The sequence below is a fragment of the Chinchilla lanigera genome, unplaced genomic scaffold (genome assembly GCF_000276665.1).
Source record: "Chinchilla lanigera isolate Chin_1 unplaced genomic scaffold, ChiLan1.0 scaffold00083, whole genome shotgun sequence".
Taxonomy (NCBI): Eukaryota; Metazoa; Chordata; class Mammalia; order Rodentia; family Chinchillidae; genus Chinchilla; species Chinchilla lanigera.
In genome coordinates, this window is record NW_004955484.1 from 9,098,396 (window position 1) to 9,120,153 (window position 21,758).

The 21,758-nt window shown below is 51.5% G+C and overlaps 1 protein-coding gene and 1 long non-coding RNA gene across 2 annotated transcripts; one reads left to right on the top strand and one right to left on the bottom strand.

The window, feature by feature from the left end:
- Nucleotides 1-2,646: 2,646 nt before the first annotated feature.
- On the top strand, nt 2,647-7,119 carry LOC106146563. The gene is made up of 3 exons (XR_001231053.1): nt 2,647-3,209; nt 4,200-4,387; nt 6,690-7,119. It is a non-coding gene; the product is annotated as an uncharacterized LOC106146563 (long non-coding RNA).
- Nucleotides 7,120-11,812: 4,693 nt separating this feature from the next.
- On the bottom strand, nt 11,813-21,283 carry Fam65a (family with sequence similarity 65, member A). The gene is made up of 22 exons (XM_005403641.2): nt 21,097-21,283; nt 20,120-20,246; nt 19,836-19,994; nt 19,414-19,492; nt 18,960-18,983; nt 18,811-18,864; nt 18,517-18,669; nt 18,355-18,418; nt 18,223-18,266; nt 18,019-18,144; nt 17,187-17,335; nt 16,979-17,108; nt 15,331-16,896; nt 15,129-15,250; nt 14,184-14,316; nt 13,759-13,894; nt 13,465-13,626; nt 13,066-13,224; nt 12,745-12,941; nt 12,573-12,656; nt 12,374-12,464; nt 11,813-12,259 (listed from the first exon to the last, which is right to left on the bottom strand). The coding sequence occupies exons 1-22, from the start codon at nt 21,113-21,115 to the stop codon at nt 12,162-12,164; spliced, it is 3,876 nt and encodes a 1,291-aa protein (XP_005403698.1). The 5' UTR covers nt 21,116-21,283; the 3' UTR covers nt 11,813-12,161.
- Between the last annotated feature and the right edge of the window lie 475 nt (nt 21,284-21,758).

Here is a 21,758-nt window from a genome sequence, read left to right on the forward strand (position 1 = left end):
GCTCCGCCGCCGCTCCACCGCTCCGGCCACCCGGCGTCCCCGGCCAGCTCCGCGCGCCCGCACCGACTACCGCTGCCGCCGCTACCGCCAAAGAAGCAGCTCCGCGCACGGTTTAATCGCTCCACAGGCTCGGACACAAAATGGCGGCGGCGCGATGCAGTGCGCCTGCGTCGGCGCTGCCGGGGCCGCGGCTGCTGATAAGGGAAGGGACGGGTGGGGGGGGCGGCCGGGCGGCGAGTAAGGGCGGGGGAGGAAAGGTGAGGGGAGGGGTTGGCGCAGGGCAGCATGGGAGGCTGCCCCAGGCGCCAACTTTCAAAAGCGGGCGCGATGGCGTCACGGGACGCGCCGCGAGTCGCGTAGTCACGCCGCACACGCCCTCCCCAGTCGCGCGTGGGCTCTGCCGGCGCCGTGGCGTCCGGGCTTCCTCTGGGTGGGGCTTTCTGGGCGGAGGCTGCCACAGAAAGGGCGGTCCCGGATTCTGTCCTCGACCCGGTTCTCCAGGACCTCACTCAAGCCAACTAAACCTGTAGAGTCGGGGGAATAGGGGCGGCTAGAGGAAGTCGCGCGGGGCTCGGCGTGGAGCTGAGGCGGCTCCTGGGCCTGGCCCCGCCCATTCTCCGCCCCAGCTGGGCCTGACCCGCCCTCCGAACTCGGCCGGCAGAATAAGGCTGGGCGAGTTCCCGCGTCCTCTGAGTTCTCTACACACAGTGGCGCGAAAGACCTGTGGCGAGAAGAGCTGTCCTTGTCTAATGATTTTCGATCCCTAGAAGAGGGCTTCCTAAAAACTAGGTGAGAGAGAAGAGGACGAGGACCTTCTCTGTGTCTCCAGGTCGCCTGAGCCCTGAGAGGCAGAGGAAGACAAAACTTCACTCTTCTGCGCGATCATGGGAGTCATCTTTTGCAGAAAATATATTCTGTATTGGGCGCGGCGTAATTCTGTAAAACGTGCTTTTCTCGTTTTTGCCCGAAAGCTGTTAAATTCTCCATGGGTGGAGTCCTTCAAGCCCCTCCTCCTCTCTAGGAGGTGTCTGAGGATCCTGCCCTACCCGCGGTAAAATTAGATGAAGTTGATTGCAAAATGTTGGTGGCTTCGAGAGGAGAATCTTCTGGTACTTGTGGGAATATGGCTGAAAACTTATTCCCAACTCCCTTGTTTTAAATATCGCGGATAACAAATGCACCCAGCGTCAAGGAAGTGGCTTCTGTTCTATTCAGACGATTTCTCTGTTATGAAAATTCTGGCCAATGTTGACAGTCACAGCGCCCCCCCGCCCCAGGCATCAGAAATCTGGATTTTAAAAAATGTAAAACCTCCAGATTTTTAGATGTTGAATCACTCACGCACGCACGCACGCACACACGCACGCGCGCGCGCGCTGTGCTGAGGGGATTGAACCTTATGGCCTTGCACACTAGGCAAGCGCTTTACTATTGAGCCACATCCCAAGCCCTAAATCAGATGTTTTTAAACTTCATAAGCTGATTCAACTGCAAGTGTGGGCTGTCAGTTTATTACCCTTGACTTGGAGGAAGAAAAGAGAGATTCCAAGACCAAGTCTTGGGGTACTACAGCGTTAAGGAAGCTGAGAGAGAGTAGCCAGGAGGACAGAAGGAAATATAAATTGTTGAGTTGTGGAATCCAAAGGCAAAGAAGGTTTCAACTAGGAGAAAAGACATCAGCTGTCCTGTGCTTCTGAGAGTTCTGGTAAACTTGGGCCAGAGGCATGACTATTGAATTGGTTACTTGGAGAATGTCATGACCTTAGACCTATTCATGTGAGTCGGTTAGGAATGTTGACTAGAATGGGTTGAAAAGTGAACAGGGAAGTGAGGGAATAGATATAGCAGAAGTAGGCAACTTGAGGAAAGTTTTGCTGTGAAGGATGCAGAGAAATGTGAGGATAGGGGGCTGGGGATTTAGCTCAGCGGCAAAATGCGCCTGCCTGGCAAGCGCAAGGTCGTGAGTTCGGTTCCCGGTACCGGAGAAAAACCAAAAAAAAAAAAAAAGAAATGTGAGGATACATGTTGAAGGGTGTGAGGTCAAGGGAGGAGAGTTTTGATTTTTATAGTGCCAGGGATGGAACCCAAGACCTTGCACATGCTAGGAAAGAACTACCACCGAGCTACATCCCCAGCCTAGGGAAGGTGTTTCCAAAATGGTTGGGTTCATGAGCATGTTTATGTGCCTTTAGGAGTAATACAGGAGGGATGAAGGGTGGGTGATACAGGAGAGAGAAACACTGCTTGACCCACAGAGGAGTGAAATCCATGGGAGGATCTAAGGAAACAGGAGGGATTGACCTTAGGTAGAAACAAGGACGTTTCCACTGATAGTAGGGGTAATAAAAGTGAAGATGAAAGTAAATGCAGAGAAGGGAGAAAGGAAGTCCTTACTAAGACTGCCTTGATAGGATTGGGTGCATTTAGGTTTTGTTGTCACGAGTTTAAAGTTAAACCAGATGGCCCAGTATATGGTTTTTCTCCAGCAACATTCAGCTGCTTAGGTACAGACAAAGAATAGCTTGGTTTCTCAACACCAGGATCCAAGTTTTCTTACTCCTAGCCTTAGATTAGCTTTTATATATATATATTTTTTTATTTTTTTGGTACTGGGAGTTGAACTCAGGACCTTGTGCTTGCCAGGCAGGGGCTTGTGCCACTGAGCTATATCCCTGGCCCTAGATTAGCTATTTTTCTAGAAATGTGTGTATTTGAAAAATTTACATATGACTCTTCTTTCTAGAAGCCAAATTATCCCATCTCTTATGTACATATTAGGACTCAGTCATAAAGAAAAGGCAGATTTAGAGAGGAAAATTACTAAATAGATAATTCTGGGATATTTATTTTATGTTTTCTTTGCTGAGAAGACTAGTGCCTGGTGCATTTTGAAACTTAGATACTAGAAACAATAATGCTGACTTGCGTTTAAGCCCTTAGCTTCTGGGCTGTGGACATAGCTCAGAGGTGGAGTCCTTGCCTAGTTTGCACAAAGCTCTCAAGTTCAATCCCTAGCACCACAAATAAAATTAAATAAATCCTTGGCTTTATTTTATTAATCCTTTTTCTTTCTTTTACCTTTCTCTAGGATTTTACCTCATTATTTTAAGAGTATGCTGCAAGAGGCAGGTGTGCTGGTGCATGCCTTTAATCCCAGCACTCAGGAGGCTTAGGCAGGAGAATCACTGAGGACCAGCCTGAGCTACATAGTGAGTTCAAGGCAAGCCTGAGCTACATAGCGAGACCTTGTCTCAAAAAACAACAGGAAAGTAAGCTGCTGGCCGGGCGTGGTGGCGCACACCTGTAATCCCAGCACTCAGGAGGCTGAGGCAGGGGGATTGTTGCGAGTTCAAGACCAGCCTGGGCTACAAAGTGAGCTCAAGGCCAGCCTGAACTGTACTGCGTAGGGAGACCCTGTCTCAAAAAAACCAAAAAAGGGGGTTGAGGATTTATTTAGCTCAGCGGCACAGCGCCTGCCTGGCAAGTGCAAGGTCATGAGTTTGATTCCTGGTACCAGGGGGGAAAAAAAAAAAAAAAAGAAAGAAAAAAAATAAGCTGCAAGAATATCTTCTAAGGCTTTAATGGGAGCACATACATGATAGTATATTTGGAGAGTAAAACATCTCAACTATTTTTTTACAACCATATATTACATTAACTATTTACAACTATATGACCTCAGAGGAATCAGTTAGCAATCGGTAATAGGGCTACTGTGTTTGCTCTTGCACGGTGGCCTACCTTCATACTGTAGGGTGTACTTCTTTTCTTTGCCTACTTTTAACTTGCCCCAAACTCGCTCTGCAGAGCCTGTTTTCCTACCTTTAATAAAAATTTGCTACCATTTAAATAAAGGAAATCAATAATGGGGTCCAAAAAAAAAATGGGAGTCCAATTGCTTGGTGCCTGTGTTTTGAAGACAGGGATCCTATGTCCTGCTCTGAGAGAAGGCTAAGAAAATGCTGAACATCATAGGGAGGAGCCAGTTGTGGTGGCACACTCCTATTATCCCAGCAGTCTGGGAGGCTGAAGCAAGAGGATTATAAATCAAGCCCACCCTAGGCAATTTAGTGAGACTTTGTCTCAAAAACTAACAAGGGTCTGAAGATATACCTCAGTGCAAAAGCCCTGATTCAATCCCCAGTACTGAAAAAAATATATATTAGAAGGAACAAGTGAACATTTTCTTTTCATTATAGGAAATCCTGATGTGTCCTGGTTTGTGGAATCAACTCCCAAGACCAAGAAATGGAAAAGCCAAGCCAAAAGGATAGGATATTTCAGGCTGGAAAGAAATATGCTGAAGCTGGATGTGGTGGCTTACCCCTGTAATACCAACATTTTGGGAGGATAAGGCAAGGGGATAGCAAATTCAAGCCTAGTCTAGGTAACTTAGTGATTTAGCAAGACTTTGTCTTTAAGAAAAAGAAAAAAAGAGCTGGGGATGTAAATTAGTGTGAAGGCCCTGGATTGTGTGGCACACACCTGTAAATCCAGCATTCGGGGGCAAAGCAGGAATATCACTTCAAATTCACAGTCAGTCTGGGCTACATAGTGAGTTCAAAGCCAGCTTGAACTACATAGGGGGACCTTGTCTCAAAAAAAAAAAAAAAAATTTTTTTTTAAAGAGGAGAAAATAGCCGGCCGTGGTGGCGCACACCTATAATCCCAGCACTCGGGAGGCTGAGGCAGGAAGATCGTTGTGAGTTCCAGACCAGCCTGGGCTACAAAGTGAGCTCAAGGCCAACCTGAACTGCATAGCGAGACCCTGTCTCAAAAAGACAGAAAGAAATAAAATAAAATAAAAGAGGAGAAAATATAAGTGGAGCTCCTGGCATAGTTCTAACTAGTAGTACTCATTCAATAAGTGTAAACTTGTTAATCTTTCATTATATATTTCTGGTTACCTACCCTTATTCCTAACTCCACCTTCTGATTGATTTAATCTTTCTAGATTTAACAGAATCAGTTGTTTCTGACCAAGTGTTCCCTGGCTGTGGAGTTATTCTTTTGGGAAACACATACTTTGTGCTGTGATTCTCAGAACAGTTCTATTTCCAAGGTCTTCCTAGGCTCCCTTTCTGTCCCATATGAAGTTTGCAGTAACTGTGATCATCTGCATGTTTTTAAAAAAAATCCTTTAGCCAGGCGTGGTGGCGCATGCCTGTAATCCCAGCCCTCGGGAAGCTGAGGCAGGAGGATCATTGCAAGTTCGAGACCCAGCCTGGGCTACGAAGTGAGCTCAAGACCAGCCTGAACTGCAGAGTGAGACCCTGTCTCAAAAAAAAAAAATTTTTTTTTAAATCTTTTAAGCCAGAGAATCTGTGGATGTATTGATTTTCTAGGTAACAATGGGCAAGAATCTCCACTCTAATATAAAGCCTAAAGTTACATACGAACCCTTCTGTTGTCTCAGTGCCTATTGAAGACATGTGACAAGTAATCCAGTTAAGCAAATTTTTTTTTTTTTTTTTTTTCATTATTGGGTATGGAACCCTGTGCCTCATGCATGCTACAAAAGCACTCTTCCTCTCTGTTATATCCCCAGCTCTTGTTCAGCAAACATTTATTGAGCACCTGTTGTATGTACCAGCCTGTTTTAGTTGCTGGAGATTCAGAGATGATTTAAATAAGCCAGGTGTGGTGATGCACACTTGTAATCCCAGCACTCAGGAGGCTGGAGCCAGGAGGATTGCCTTGAGTTCAAGGCCAGCCTGAGCTAGATACTGAGTTCAAGGCCAACCTGAACTACATAGCAAGACTTAAAAGGAAGGAAAAAAAAAAAAAAAGAAATAAGTGAAATGACTTGCTCAGGTCTCCCTCAACTCCTTGGCAAAACCAGAATGAGTACATGAGTACTCAGGTCTTTCAACCCTCCCCCACCTCTTGAGTGCTGAGATTATAGGTCTCTACTACCGCATCTGGTTCAGCATTTCTCTATAGTGATCCTCGGGAGCTGATGCTTCAGTTTTGAGGCTGCATTGGAAGGGGAAAGGAGGTCTGTCAGGTGTGCTCTGGGCTTCCCTTCTCCCTGACAGCTCCAGTTTTTTGTTTGTTGGCTTGTTTTTAAATAGCATCTCAATAAGTCCTTAAATTGCCCAGAATGGGTTGAAACATTTGATCCTCCTGCCCCAGCCTCCCAGAGTGCTAGGATTACAAGTATGTGTCACCACACTTCTTTTTTTAATGCTTGGTGGGGATTGAACCCAGAGTGCCTTGTACATGCCAAGCACATGTTTTACCACTGACATCGAGCCCCTCACTTCTCCAGATTTTCTGTGATCTTTTTAAAAGAAAAAAGGATTTTTGCCCCTAAATCAAGTTGGACAATACTGCTTCAACCCAAAGGAAGGGCTTGATTGCAGAAATTTCAGTCAATTCAGGCAGACAGGTAGCACAGGTATTAATCTAGAAGTATGTCCTGAGTAACTGCTCAGAACCCAGGTTTGTGCTGCAGGCAGTAATGGAGATTGATGCTCCTAAGGGTGTGTTTTGAGTTTCCAGGCTTTTGCTGCACTGAACATATGGTACTCTCCTGCTCAAAATGTCTTAGGATTGTTTTTGAGACAAGGCTAGGACATCAGTAGGAGACTTAGATACAGGGATCTCAGGGCTAGACAAATTTTAGAGTTATTCATCAAAAGACATGTCATGACCACTTACTGTTTTTCTGGTGTTGTTTTCTGGAGATAAGGGAGATACAGCCTGCTCAAATAGAGAATTGCCTGGCCCCATGCCAGATCAAATGAACTTGAACGTCCACTGAAGTTCTCAAGTGAATCTTAGAAGTGGGTATGTTGGAAAGACCTAATTGTATCTCATTTACAAGAAATATCCAGGGGGTCAGGATTTAGCTCAGTGTTGCAGTGCCTGCCTGGCAAGCATGAAGTCCTGAGTAAGATTGCAGGTACACCCCCTCAAAAAAATATCCAAACTAGGCAAACGTATAGAGACAGAAAATAAATTAATGGTTACTTAAATTAGGGGGTGGGCCCTGGCATAATGGCTAAGTGGTATAGGGTGGGGTTTTTGGGTGGGGGTGATTAAAATAATCTAAAATTTGTGGTTGCTAAAAAGATTAGCATTAAAAAGAAGCCATGTTGGGGCTGGGAGTTTAGCTCAGCGGCACAGCGCCTGCCTGGCAAGTGCAAGGTTGTAAGTTCGATTCCCGGTACTGGGAAAAAAAAAAAAAAAAAAAAAAGAAGCCATGTTAAAAATAAATAAATAAAAATAAAATAGTCTAAAATTGTTAGACTGGGGATGTGGCTCAGTGGTACTTGGCTAGCATGCACACAGCCCTGGGTTCAGTCTTCAGCACTGCATAAATAAAAAAATAAATAAATAGATAGATAGATGGATAGTACAACTCTGAGTATACTAGAGGCCATTGAATGGTACACATTATGTGGTTGAATTATATGGACTCTGTATTCTTAATAAAGCTATTAAAAATCTGGCAGGCATGGTAGTGCATTTCTGTAGTCTCACTGCACCGGAGGCTGAGGCAGGAGGATTGTTGCAGGTTTAAGGCCACCCTGGGCTACATAGTGAGTTCAAGGCCAGCCTGAACTACATAGCAAGACTGTCTCAATAAATAAATAAATAAATAAATAGCAGTTGTAATGGGACGTGATTATTACACCAGGGCAAGTGCAGGCGCAACTTCTAAAACAATATTTGATGACTAGGTTAAGGACTGGCATGAATCCTCAACAGAGAGGTGGAAACAGTAGACTGTTGTCGGTGTGGTACCAGGCCCGAGGCCAGCGAGCCCTGCAAGTGGTTCAGGGAGGCTCCACTATAGAGATAAGAGTAAGAAATCAGAAGTGAAGCGAGAGATGAAAAGCTCAAAGGGCTTTGTGAGCCAGGTGAAATGGGTTGGGCTTTTCCTGCAGAGAAAGAGGACCTGTGATGGTAGATTTATCTTTTCGTAATCACTACATCATAGAGAATAGACCGAACAGGCAAGACCAGAGGCAGGAAGCCCGCATAAAGGCAATTTTAGTGTCCAAGTAAGAGGATACTAAACCTGAGTCCTGAACCTGAGTACTGCCAATGGGGATAAACAGAAGTAGATGAAGTTTGGAAATGATTAGTGTGTTTATTTATTTTTTGGTTTTTTTTTTTTTTGAGATGGTCTCACTGTGCAGTTCAAACTGGCCTTGAGCTCACTTTGTAGCCTAGGCTGGTCTTGAGCTTGCAATGATCCTCCTGCCTCAGCCTCCCGAGTGCTGGGATTACAGGCGTGTGCCACCACGCCCAGCTACGATTAGTGTATTTAATTGAGAGAGTTATGATAGCCAGGATGCAGGGGAAGAGAAAAGAGTCAAGGATATTGCCTAGCTGTATGGCTTGGGTCCTGAGATAGTGGGTGATCCCAAGAGCCCTAGAGGAGAAACAAGTTTTGAGATGTTGATTTTGATTTTGAGCATCTTGGACTTGATGTTAAAAAGAAGTGTTCAGCCATCTATGGTGGCACACACCTATAATCCCAGCACTTGGAAGGCTGAGTCAGGAGGATCACTGTGAGTTTGAGGCCAGTCTAGGCTACGTACTGAGTTAAAGGCCAATCTGAACTACATAGTGAGACCCTGTCTCAAAAACAAAAAAACAAAACAACAACAACAACAAAAAAAAAATTCAGAGGAGACAGCTAGAAACATAGGTGTTAACCATAGCAATTTAGGTGCTGTAAATCATCATTTATCATTTTCTGTATAGTTTGAGTGTATGGCAAGTTCACAAACAGACTTGACCTTTGATATCAAACTTAGATTAGTGACTTTCACCTGATCACAACCTCCTGAAACAAGAGACTCCCTCCCTCCTTGCAGACCAATCACAGTCTTATTTTCTCAATGACAGATTATGCTTTCTTAGCAATTTATATGAGGTACTGGAGTCTTCCCAAGCTCATCTTCATGTATCATCCAGGCCCAGAAAAGCCAGGTCCAGCAGCCACAAGTCCTGTCCATGGTGGACGGATGGCCTGAACAGGACATCCCAGGGTTGCCTGTAGGATAGAGGGAACATGACATATGCCTCGGGTTCAGCAAGTGTACCCACACACCAGGCGCAGAAGCACATAAGGAAGCCCCCCCCCCCGCCGCCCTGTGGGCGAGACAAAGAAGCAGTCCTTTTCCCACGTGCCAGCCCATCTGCTTCTTTGCCTTCACAAACATGTCTTTTCGTTCTTTTTTTGGTTCTCTGCAGCTTTGAATACATGAGGAAGAAGAGTGGGAGGCAAGAGGAAAAATAAGGTTAGAAGAAGGCAGGAAGAAAGGAGGGGTGTGAAGGCAGGCTTCACCTACAACCAACACAATAAATCCTATCCTAGACCGACTCAGCCTGGCCCCCCTCTTTTTTTTGCAGTGTGTGCGTAGCAGTTTTCTCTGGGCAGAGTCCTGAAGATGACCGCCAAGGCATGGCTGTGGACTCAAGTGATGGGGCACCTCTCAGTGTGTCACAGGCCTTAGGAGGCCACTTCCACCTGTCCCCTCACTGGAGCAGGCAGAGGCTCCAGCACAGGTGGCACAGGCTTTCCTTGCCCTGGTATCTGTGACTGCCAGGGCATCAGGCTGTCAGTTGTTCTGAGTCTGAAAAAAAGTGTCTCCCCAGCCTGCATGACAGCAAGGTAGGAGGTGGTGGGAAGAGCTTTGGGCAGCTTTGCCTGTGTAAAGACTGGTGGGAGACACCTATGGGGTTGAAGGTATGAGGGGTGGCAGGAGGACAAGTGTCCTCCCTGCCTTCTACCATCTCATCAACTGGGGCCTGGGCAAAGGAGAGAAAATAGCCAGACTTCAAGTCACAGAAGGAGAGGGGTCAAGTAGCTGTCCTGGAATGGATTCATGCTGCTCTGAGGCAGAAAATCTTAAAGGGCAAAGGCCTGAGGGTCTATTCCCTGTTGCTGTGGCCCAATAATTCTTTTTTTTTTTTTTTTTTTTTTTTTTTTTTTTTTTTGTCCTTTTTTTTGAGACAGGGTCTCGCTCTGCAGTTCAGGCTGGCCTTGAGCTCACTTTGTAGCCCAGGCTGGTCTTGAGCTCGCAATGATCCTCCTGCCTCAGCCTCCTGGGTGCTGGGATTACAGGCGTGTGCCACCATGCCCAGCAAGCCCAATAATTCTTTACCTTACTGTGCTGTTTCCTAATTCTAGCTCCTGCCCACCTTGACTTTCACACCCACCCTCCACTAAAGCTGAAACTCTTTATAGAGAACAGAGGGATTCTTTTCCTTCCCACCACTGAAAAGCAGAGATTTTCAGTGACATTCCCAGTTGGCCCCTGGCTGGATGAATTTTTTCTCCATATCATGCCCAGACCCTTCCCTGTCCTGTGGTTGAGTTGAGCTTGTGCTGGCTGTCACTCCATCTGCACTTTCCCAGGACCTGGTCAGCCAGCGTTTGCTTCCTCTTTCCCCACCCATCACACATAGTCCTGCCCTACCAGTGGGCCTCTCGTGGGGTTTCAGGCCTAAGAGGCTCTTGGTGGTTCTGGAACTGCAATCCTCCTGCAAGGGCCCAGAGGGGAAGCTGTGACCAATTTTAGGCATTGGCTTGTTCTCTCTCACTTGATTGCCTTATCTACCCCCATGTCACCCCAGCTGACAACCCAGAAAGCTGAACTGCACTGTCCCAGCCTTCATAGTTAGAGGGAGCACAGAGCTATGCCAGTGTGAGTGCTGTCTGCCTGCCCCCACCCATCTGTCTGCTGTTACCCATGAGCCACCTGCATCCACACACAGGTGTTTCCTGTGCTCCTTCCTGTTGCCCGTTTTTTTCAGTGTGGCTTCCCCAGCAGGTGGTTAAGGCCCCGGCCAAACCTCTTCATACACAGCTCTAAAGCACTGGGGGTAGGGCTCCCCAGGGATCTGGGTCACCTGCCCACCCCCACCCGTGGCTGTTGGCACCTCGTTGGGTCTTCCGGAGTGTGGGCACACATAAATTCCCCATGACGCCTCTGTGCACATGCCGTTACACTGCTGTTGCTACCATTACAGGCGCTGGGACACGTGGAGGGGAGGCACCCATTGCACTGCTTCCCTTGACCCTGGATAATGGAAGTTCTGAAGACTGTTTCTCTAGCTGTGGGCTTGGGCTTTCCTCAGGCTATCCTTAGAACAAGTCCCATTCCACCCACAAGTTCTTCCCTCAGGACTCTCAAACTCCTGGGTTAATGCATTACTGTGCCAAGCAGCTCCGGGGGAGGAGGCCCTCTCCTGGGAGCCCTGTCTCCCGAAACAGCAGTCTGCTGGCTCTGTGGGGCCACAGGGTTCAGCAGGTTTGTTATTACAGAGAAGGTGGTAACTCAGGGAGGGAAGGGACTGGCTCTTTTGGGTCACAGGGCAGTTATCCGGGTCTCTGGCCTCCCACGCCCTAGCGTCTCCTCTAGGTAAAGCTCTCTCCCTTCTCAGCCTCCTGGAGCTCCTTCTGCATCTCTGTAGGAGGCTGCCTGGGCAGAAGGGGATACCCAGGAGGCTGGCATCGGTTGGTGAGGTACTGCTGCCCCCTCGTGGCCAGAAGCTCAGCCACACCATGCCAGGTTTTCCTGCCCACTTCCTCTTTGCCCAGGACTGGCACCCTTTGGCCCTTCTCTGGAACAGATCCACAGTCAGACCCACTAGAGGCCTGTAGTTCCAGGGCCAGCTTCAGGCCAAGTCTCCTTGGCAACCCCTCCCACTCTCTTCCCCTGCTTTCCTTTCCAAGCCCAGTTCCAGCTTGTGCTTTCTTGCACCAGGGTTGCCAAGGCAGATACACAGGCACTTGTCACAGCTAAAGCATGGACACACTAGTGTCAGGAAGAGCACATAAGAGAGGTTTAGAGCAGAGGGTCAGGAGTGCAGCAGGCCATGTAGGAAAGGTATTTTGGTTTTTTAATTTTCTGTAAAACTCTGTAAATAAAATACAAAACCAGGGGATGTGGTCAGGCAGAGGCAGGGTGGCCTGGCCCTGGACACTGCTGTGTCAAGGGCTATGCTGAGCCGAGGCTGGGAGGCACTTGACTGCAGGCACTGACTCTACCAACCCCAGGGACAACAGAATATATTAGATTTTCATTGATAGGAATCTGTGGGGAGGGGTGTCTGGAGCCAGCGCTCACCCCCTGCCAGTGCCTGATGAGCCCTGAAAGTTGGGGGAAGGGCCCTGGGAACCAGCAGTGGAGAGTTTAGAATGCTGTGCTGGCCATGCTGCCAGGCCCAAAGATGCGGGGCAGGGCATCCAGTGACTCCTCCAGTCGTCGATGGGCGGACTGTCCTTCTTCTCCTGAAATGGGTAAAAATGAGATCAGGAGTGGCCATAGTCTCATCCTGGCCCTTCTCCCTCTGATCCCATCTCACTTCTCCCCATCAGCCTGCATCTCCCATACCCCAGCCTCACCACACTGCTGCAGGCTCTGCCGGGCAGCTTCCCTCACAGCTTCTGTGTCTGTTTGGCACAGGTACACCAGGGGCTCAATGCCTTCAGAAGCCTATCATGGGAGAGAACACTGAAGTAGGCTCAATGGGACGGGTGCAAAGTGCCCGGGGTGGGGGTGCTGGGAGTGCAGAGAAATGGCTAGTCAGTTGGCAAGGGTCACCTTGATGCAGCCCAGGGCGAGGCAGCCAGCCACACGAGTATGCACATCCTCATCCTCAAGCTGGTCCAGGAAGCACAGGAGGGCCTGGGCAAGGATGGAAGGACAGATTTAGCCAGACACTGGGAGTCCAGACCCCAGCCCTTGCCTTCAAGGGAGCTGTGCCCACTCTCACCCTCTCCCGGAAGGCAGGGCCCAGTGACAGGCTCCGGAGTTGGGTGCTGACAGCAGCCATGACCTTGTTGTTGCCATGGACAAGCAGGGAGCTCAGGGCCCGAAGTCCATCCCTTCGCAGCCGTCCCTCAGGTGCCAACCTCAAGGCTTTCAGCACAATAGCCTGGTCATCAGAGTTCAGATTCCGTACCAGTAACACTTAAAGAAGGAATAGGGTGTTGGACAAAGGCATCAAGGCAAGGTCTTGTCCGCATGTCCTTATCCACACCCTCACACCCAGCCATAAGATTAAGCCATTTTATGATCAGGGCCACCACCTCACCCTCTTCAGCGGTCTCAGTCACATAGGCCTCCATGGAGGTGCTGTCCAAGGCTTCCACGTAACTCCAGAACTGAAAGATGGTGAGCTGCTCCCCAGGACCTGGCTGGGGCCTCCTGGGCAGCTTCTGCCCTAGGGCATCCTCTAGGAATTTCACACAAACTGCGGGAAGCAATGGCACAGGAGTCGAACCCATGCATTTGGGAGAAAAAGTATGCACCCGATCCCACACTCATGTGCAGGACTCCTTTATCACGACCTCTACCTACCTGGGCCCAAGCCTTCACTCTTTTTCACTATTGCTCACAGCTTATATGTCTGTGAGGGCTGATTTGGCATTCCCTGAGGTCCCAATCCGTAGGGAGCCAAGGGACAGAAGGGGCAGGTAGACAGCTCACTTACCAGCCTCAGCTAAGCCTGGCTGGCGCATGGAGAGACGGGCACCATACTGGCTGCAGAAGGTGAAGAGCACCTGCTCCACAGGGCAGATGAAGGGGCTGAGGCCCTCTGTGCACTGGTCCCAGAAAATCAGGAAGCCAGGCTTAGAAGCTGAGAACTGCACCACTATGAAGGCATACAGGACACCATTAGAAACAGCAGGTGGGTTAGGGGAATTCAGGCACATAAATGAGTGTAGGGTGAGTTAGGAGCTCTGGAGCAGAAACCAGAGCCAGAGCCCAACAAGGAGGCCTTTACCTTCCTGGGCAGAAGTGGCAGGGATCTCCCATACCCTGCTGAGCTCACACACTGCCTCAAGCACTCGGGCTTCCCGCAGTAGCCGCTCCAAGGCCCATGCCTCCTGACAGCGCAGGGGCCCAAATGTGCCCAGTTTCTGGAAGAGAGGTCGTCAAGTAGCACAGACCTAAGGAAGGGCTTGGGGAGGGTGGAGTCCAGGGACTATTAAGTCCTGGCATGCAGTGGGAGAGGCCTGTGGGAGTTAGTTCATTCAGCATGAGCCAGACGCCAGGGTTCTGGTGTACTGGGGGTGTGGAACTCAGAGGAAGTACAGAGAGCCATGACTGGAGTGCACAGCTCCCGAGGGCAATGGGCTGCTAGGGAAAGGGAGGGAAGGGGCAGGGAAGGGGAGGGCAAGGCAGGGAAGGGAAGACCATTAGCCTCACCAGCAGGAGGCGACTGCAGTGGTACAGGTGCTGGACCAAGGCAGCATCCAGAGCTGGACACCCCGTGCTGAGGGGGTGGGCACTGAGTGAGTCTATGCTGTCCTCAGCCCCAGCCTCCAAGCTGCTTGGGGGCCTGGGAAAAAAATGGGGTCAACCACCCCAAAAGCACACATCACCATCTAGTCCACAGCATTTATTAAATTCTGCCTATCCCATAATGGAAGAACAGACAATGCACAGACAACAGACAATGGGTAAGTTCACAAAAGACTTCCAAGAGGGTGAAGGGGATGTGATCACCAGGGAGCAGTGGAGGTGTGTGGTCAGCCTGCCCAGCGCCACCTCCAGCTAGGACCAGGAGTTAGATGGGCAGGAGTAGAGTCGCGAGCAGGATGGTCTACGCAACGTGGACTTCGAGGAGTGCAAGGTGTGGGGCCTTGACCTGGGAAGCAGCAGAGGGAAAAGGGACCGGGGACAACTCTCAAACGGAAGTTGGTAAAGGCCACTCTGGGACTGCCAGCTGAGGGACCGTTGCCTGTGAAGGAGTAGAGGTCGAGACAGAGGGGGTTGATGCTGGGGGATGCAGGGTGCACGGGGAGGCACTGAGAGAACTCCTTCAGAGGGTGGGTCCAAGGTGAGGCCATGTGAAAGAGGGGCAGGTGGCTCATTAGTTGCTGGGGATCGGTAGGGGAGGCAAACATTGCAGAGATGAGTAGGGCAGTCAGAAGCTCTGGGGACAGATGGAGTTAGAGATGTGGGCATCAAGGACACGTGAGGTATACATGGGAGGATGGGGAGTGTATCCTCACATGCTCCACTTGGCCCCACCTCACCTGTTCTTGTCTTGCCTTCCTCCCAACTTATCTGTTCCTCCTCTACCTTCATCCCTTTCCCCTTCATTTCTTCCCCCTTGCTTGGCCCCCCTATCTTGCCTAGTTTTCTCACCTGTCTCCACGACCATCATTGTCTTCATCTTCATCTTCATTGAGGAAGCTGAAGCTCTCCAGGGCATGCTCCACAGTGATGCTGAGACTGGAGGCCCGGCTGCGAGTCAGGCCTTGTCTCTGCTGAGGTTATAAAGGTCAGTGCTACTCCCACTGCCTGGCCCCCTCCTTGTGCTGCCCCAACCCAGCCCAGCCTTCCTTACCATAAGCAGACTTTCCAGCCGAGTCACCTCCTGCTCCAGGCCTTGCAGCTCAGGGAACTGGCCCCGGTAGTCATCGAGGGCAGCCATTAAGGCCCCCAGGGCATCCTCCAGCCTCTTGTCCCCAGCCCCTCCAGCTGCCCCTATGACTGAAGCTTGAGCAGCTGTGGCCAGGCTAGGTTCTGAATGCTGGGGTTCAGGGACTAAGGGGGAGGGCAGGGGGCTTAGACTCTGAATAATAGGCTCTGGGGGATCTGGGGCAGGGCTTGTGAGGAGTTTCCAATCAGAACAAACAGGACTTGGGTACAATGTGGTGGGGGTTGTAGGGTCTGCCTGAGTAAAGGGAGTGGAGTCTGCCTGGCTACAGGGCAAGGGGTCTGTGCCTAGGAGGGTGGGAGCTACAGAGGAGCTGGGGAGTACAGGAAGGTTCTGAGAAGACAAAAGGCTTACAGTTGTAAGGGTGGAGCTTGTAGTGGTTTGGACTGGGGCTATAGCATTGGCGGTGGGACTTGTAGTGGTGTGAGTTGATATCTTGGTCTTATGGGTGAGGCTTGTAGCAGAAGTGGCGCTTGAAGTAGTATGGGTGGGGCTTGTGTTTTTCATAGGGCTTGTAGTAGTGTAGGTTGGGCTTGAGATAGTGTGAGTGTGGCTTGGGGTGGGGTGGGTGGAGCTTGGGGTAGGATGGGTGGGGCTTGGGGTAGAAGGGTGGGTAGAGATGGGGCTTGGGGTAGTAGGGTGGGTGGAGATGGGGGTAGAGTGAGTAGAGCTTGCAATAATGTGGCTGGCACTTGGGGTGGTGCGGGTGGGGCTTACAGTGGTATGAATGGGGCTTGGAATAGTGTGGGTGGCAATAGTGGTGGTCTGGACTGTGCCTGCACTACTGGGGAGAGGGCCTCTAGTGGTGAGGGTGAAAGGCATGGGCTTATGGGTAGAACTTGTAGTGGAAGTGAGGTTTGAAGCACTGTTGACAGGGCTTATGGTACTACAGGTGGAGCTTGTGGTAGCGTAGATGGGGCTTGGTGGCTCAGAAGGGTCAGAATCTATGTCCTTACGAACTGAGTCCAGATGTGCAGATGGGGCAGCATCTGTAGATGTGAGGGCAGGACTGGATGTACTGAGGGTGGGGCTTGTGGCAGAACAGCCCATGTCTAGGGTAAGGGGAACATGACTAGTGTGTTCCCTATGGGTGGGATCTGGGTGCGTAGGTGGGCTACGACCCCGGGCTAGGGTTTGTGAGCTCACAGCCTCCACTGAAGCCTCAGCCAGGGCAGCATCCACACTGGCCTCACTGATGTGGCTCAGAGTCCGGCTATAGGGAGCATGCCCATTGGCCAGGGCTGGGGCTGTGGCTGTGGCCCCGTCCTCATCCATGGGCCCAGAGCTGGGAGCCTCAGTCCTGCGGAAGGCAACTTGGATGGGCAGAGGCTCAGTCTGCTGCACTAGAGGCCTGGGTGTTGATGAATGTCGGGCAGACCCTGACAGCTGTGGGCTGGATGAGTCATCTGAAGATTCGGATGACAGGGACCATGCTGTCCCATTCTCCAGCTCCTCCTGTCGCCTTAACATGTTCTGAGAGAGAGAAGGGCATTTCAGGACCATCCTTAAAAATCCTCTGGGAGATTATGAGACCTAGGTCTGGGTTGTGACTCACATAGAAGGCCTGCTCCCGAAGTGAGGGTGTGTCTGGTGGGCTCTGGCTATAGGTAGAGAAGCGTTTAGTGACGGTGGAGGCTTTGTTGACAGTAGAAGTGGCTGAAGGTTGATCATCCTTGTCAAAGGGGCTGGGGAGGGAAGAGAAGTCCTGTTAGCAGTGCCACAACTCTAGTGCCCCTACCCTTAAACCCTTCAGCCATACCAACCTCCATGTAACTTCCAGGCTGAGCTTGATGGTGCCAAGGTCATTGATATCTACAGCCACAACCTGAGGCAGGGCAGTGAACAAGTCCTTGGTCTCACAGGAGACGCTGCCCACAACTACGTGGTTGGCCAGACCCTTCAGTTCTGTCACCTGAAGCCAAAAATACATGGTGGGGTCACATGAGTACAAGGACCATGAGCTCCTGGGTGATCACAGGTCTGGATTTGCATAGAAATTGTAAGACGGAAAGCTGGGTGTGGTGGCGCATGCCTGTAATCTCAGCACTTGGGAGGATTATTGCGAGTTCAAGACCTGCCTGGGCTACAAACTGAGCTCAAGGCCAGCCTGAAGTGCATAACAAGACCCTGCCTCAAAAAGATTAAAAAAAAAAAAAAAAAAGAAATTGTAAGATGGTCATAGGGTAAAATGGCTATTCTATTGGAAGGTCATGAGGATGGGCACTCTGAGAGTGGTGGAGTCACAGAAGCTTGAAGCAGTCTGACAGCAAGGGGTTTATGGAGCTCTATATTGGTAGGGTTACTTATCTCAAGGGTCCACAGCCTTATAGGGGCTCAGAGGATCAAATATTTACCACATCAGAAGATCATGGAGAGGTTATAGGGTCAGCAGACCATGAGGTATAGGAGTCATAAAGATTTTTCCAAAGGCCACAGAGATCATGAGGAAACCCAGGGTCATAAAGGTCATGGAGCCACACATTTATAGGGCCACTGAGGCATAGAGGAGGTCGCAAGATTAAGGGTCTCAGAGTGAAAAGAGTCATGATGGTTCACAAGACCAAGCTGTCCTGCAGACCTGGGCAGAAGAATCACCTTGATGGACAGGAATTCCATGAGCAGAGGAAGAAAGACAGTTTCTTCGCTGTCCCACACCTGCTTTCCACTACCCTCAATGCGGCCCCGTAGTTTCCAGCGCTGACGGCCATATTTCATGCAGATCTAGGGAAACAGACAGGATGAGGCAAACCTAAGGCTTTTGACTGTTCCATCCTAGCCCTCCCCTGCACAGCCTCCTACCTCGTACTGATCACCCACGCACAGCCTGGCGAAGCCAGCCAGCCCTGGAGTAGGGGGAGAAATAGATGAGCCATGCTGGCAGGGCCTGAACACACTCCCTCCTGCCTCCCACCTGCCCCCACAACTCAGTACCTTTCATTCGGAGATGAAACTCGCCCAGCTGTGCCTCCAGCTCGCTCTCCAGCAGACACATGCTCTGGTGGGGAGAAGCAGAGATATAAGAGAATGCAGAAAAGTCTGCTGTCGTCAGCCCTGCCATACCCTGTGCACCTGCCAGTAGCATTCCTCCCTCACCTCTGTGTATTCTCGATGACTCCGAGTGGCCTCAGCCAGGCTGTCCCGGGCCTCCCGGCTCCCTTGAGACCCAGTACTATAGGCACGGACCATGTTGTAGGCTCCATCCCGAAGACGCCGCTGGACACAGTATGCTTCATACAGCTCATCGATCTGAGAAGGTGAGTGGGGTAATAATAGGGGAACTAGGACACACTACTGGAGTTCCTCATTCAGGGCCTAGCAAGCACTTCCCACCCCATCTCCCTATGCTACCCCACCCCCATCCCTCTGCATGTATGCTGCACAAAGTACCTTGCTGGCATGGAATTCCAGTCGTCGTAGGAAGCGTTCAATGGACTTGACTTGCTGGGGGAGAGGTAGGTCAGGAAGGGTCTGAGGCCCAAGGCCCTTTCCCCTCCCCACGAGCCAACCCCTTCCAATACCATTGTACATACGCTCACCTTGTCCAAGTCATACAGGAAGCCCTACAAAGGAGATGAGGGAGATGAGATGTGCTGCCTAGGAGGTATGAGAAGGACCCTGTTCACCCAGACCCATCCTTCCACATCCAGCAAAACTGTTCCCTCCTTTGGCAAGTCCTGATCTCTTCCTTAAGGAAAACCCTCACTTTGTCTTTAGTATCATTACAACATACTCTCTTGCTGTCATACTGTGTGAGTCTGACCTTTCCCATTGGAAGATCTTGTGAGCAGAAACTGGACTCCAAGCACAAAGTGCACAGCAAAGAAGTTGGGGATAGAAACCCTCTCGGCCTTTCCTGATATCTTTTTTGTACTTATATCTGGACTCAGTCATCCCAGAAAATAGCCCAGATTTCACATACAGATGGCCCTGCCCAGCCCCCACACCACACAGACAAAGGGCATTAGACCAAGGCATCCTAACATCACTCACCAGCCTCGAATTCCTCTTGGACTCCTTTATCTGACCCTGGAGCTTCTCTTGCTCCTGTTGGTGCACTTCCAAGTAGGCCCTGGGAAAAAGAGGTGATAAATCAACTCACCCTTCATTTTGTTTCATGTTTGTTTGTTTTGTGTTGTTGACACAAGGTCTTGCTACAGCAGTTCAGGTTGGCTTTGAACTCACTATGTGGCCCAGGTGGGCCTTGAACTCATAGAGATCCTCCTGCCTCAGCCTCCAGGATTACAGGCGTGGCTCCTGGGCTCAATTTACTTTTCAGACACAAACTGCCCAAGGGTACTAACAGTAAGCAGGGGTTGCCTGGCTGGGGCAGGTCCCGACTAACAGAGACGGGGTCTGAGGAGGGATCCTGAGGGATCCTAGAACAAGGGGTGAGCAGAGAGTTGCTTACTTACGTCAGGCCCCGCTTAAGTGCAGCGTACACCAGGTCCAGCCTCTCTGGCTGTGGCACCTTCGCGGCTGGGTGGGCCACAGCAAACATCCTAGATACCCGGGACAGCGCTGGGGCCTTCCGTGGGGGCCCTGGCGGTGGCGGGCTGAAGACCGGGAAGCTCCTGAAGAAGAAGGTGCTCCTCAGAAAGGAACGAACAGGAGGTCCCCTACAATCGCCCTACACACCCAGTCCAGACCTCATCCATGGACACCATTAACCACCACCTCCTCACGGTCCACTGCATACCTGGGCCCTCGCTTGTGGCTGCCAAGGACGCCTGCGAAGGACTGGCTTCTACTGACCCGGGCACTGAGCAGGCGGCGCTGCGGCCTCACCGACAGGGACATCATGGAATGAGTCCGCGCGGGGCTCCCTGGAGGTGGGGGAGAAGGTATCTAGCACCGGTTGGGTCCCTGAAGTCCCCTCCCCAAACCCAGGTTCCAGGCCTGGAGCTGGTCCGTCCCGGTCACCAGGTACAGATGCCCCCGTGGACTCGGGTCTGGATACTCTGAGGCCTGCCGGCCCCGCAGCTAATGACAGGGCAACCGCGGGTGACTCGGCCTCGGACTCAGCGTGGCCTCGGCACGGCCCCTACTTCCTGCCGTGGTGCGGGGCTCCGCCTGCTGCGGGCCAGGAAGGGGGAGTAGCGCGGGGACCCTTCCCTGGCTGAGAAGGGGCAGGAAAGGGGCGGGGCGCGCAAAGAATGTGCGGAAGCGCCTGTTTACCCGGGGGCGGGGCGGCCTTCCCAGCCCTGCCCTAGCCGGCCCCCCCCAAGACTAGCAGCCAGGGTCCCCCACCCCGGGAGGCCGCGAGAGGTCACGGAGTGGGGCGGGGCGCGCACTGGGCCCCGCAATGCTGCAGGACCGGCCCGGCCTGCGCTGGCTGGGTTCCCGCGACCCCCACCTCCGCTTCCAGTTTAAACTGCTCGTTCGATTCCCACCGGCTCCCAGGCGCCACGACGCCAGAGCCCTCCAGACTGGGCTGCGGGGATTCCCAGGGCGGGGGGCAGTGACGAGAAGTGCTCCGCCCCCTCCACCTTCCCGGGGCTCCGACTGGGAAACTGAGTCACGGACGCGAGCCTTCACCTCTAGCCCTAGGCGGGATGGGATTCTCGGCAGACCACCTCGCCCGCCTCGGCAAAACACGCATCCCTGGCCCCCAGAAGCCGGCCCGCACCCCTATGGCCCGCCCCGGAGCCTTCGCAGCCCCTAGCCGGGTCTTACCTTTCTTTTTCGCGTCCATGGTAGGTTTCGGACGGCCCCGACCTGCGCTGGCCCCAAGCCCCAAGCCCCAAGCCCTACACCCCGGTCCCCACCGGCCCAGGGCCACTTGGTGCCGGCCCACTGGGCTCCGCGCTCGTGCCCAGCAGCTCTGGCTCGGGCTTCGGCTCCGCTCGGCGCCTCCCCCCGCCCAGTTCCTGCCTCCTGACTCAGCCTGCAGGGATGGGCGGGACAGACCAGACTAGGGGGGCACCAGGCCTTGGCCCATCTGGCTTTCCAGGAGGGGTGACTAGCTGTTCCCCTCTGGGAGAAGTCCGGTGGGGGCTGGGGTCAAGATGAATACCGAGATGGACAGAAAGTGTGTAGGAGGGCACTGAGAGTAGCAAACTCTTAAGAGCGGCTGTTGAGGGGTGCTGAGAGAAGTCTGAACATACAGAGGGCTAACAGTTGGGGTTGTAAGTTTACAAAGTTTGGAGAGTATGGGCCTGGGGATTCTGAGTGTTGGAATTGTACCAAAGGAGAGCAGAGAGTAGAGTGCCGAGATGAAGGGTCTGGGAAACTAAGAATAAGAGAGGCTGCAAATGTGGGACTAGGTCAACTTCGTGTTGTGAGTCTCTGCCCCAAGGAGGATGCAAAGATGGAAGTGGTGCAGAGAATCCCACAGC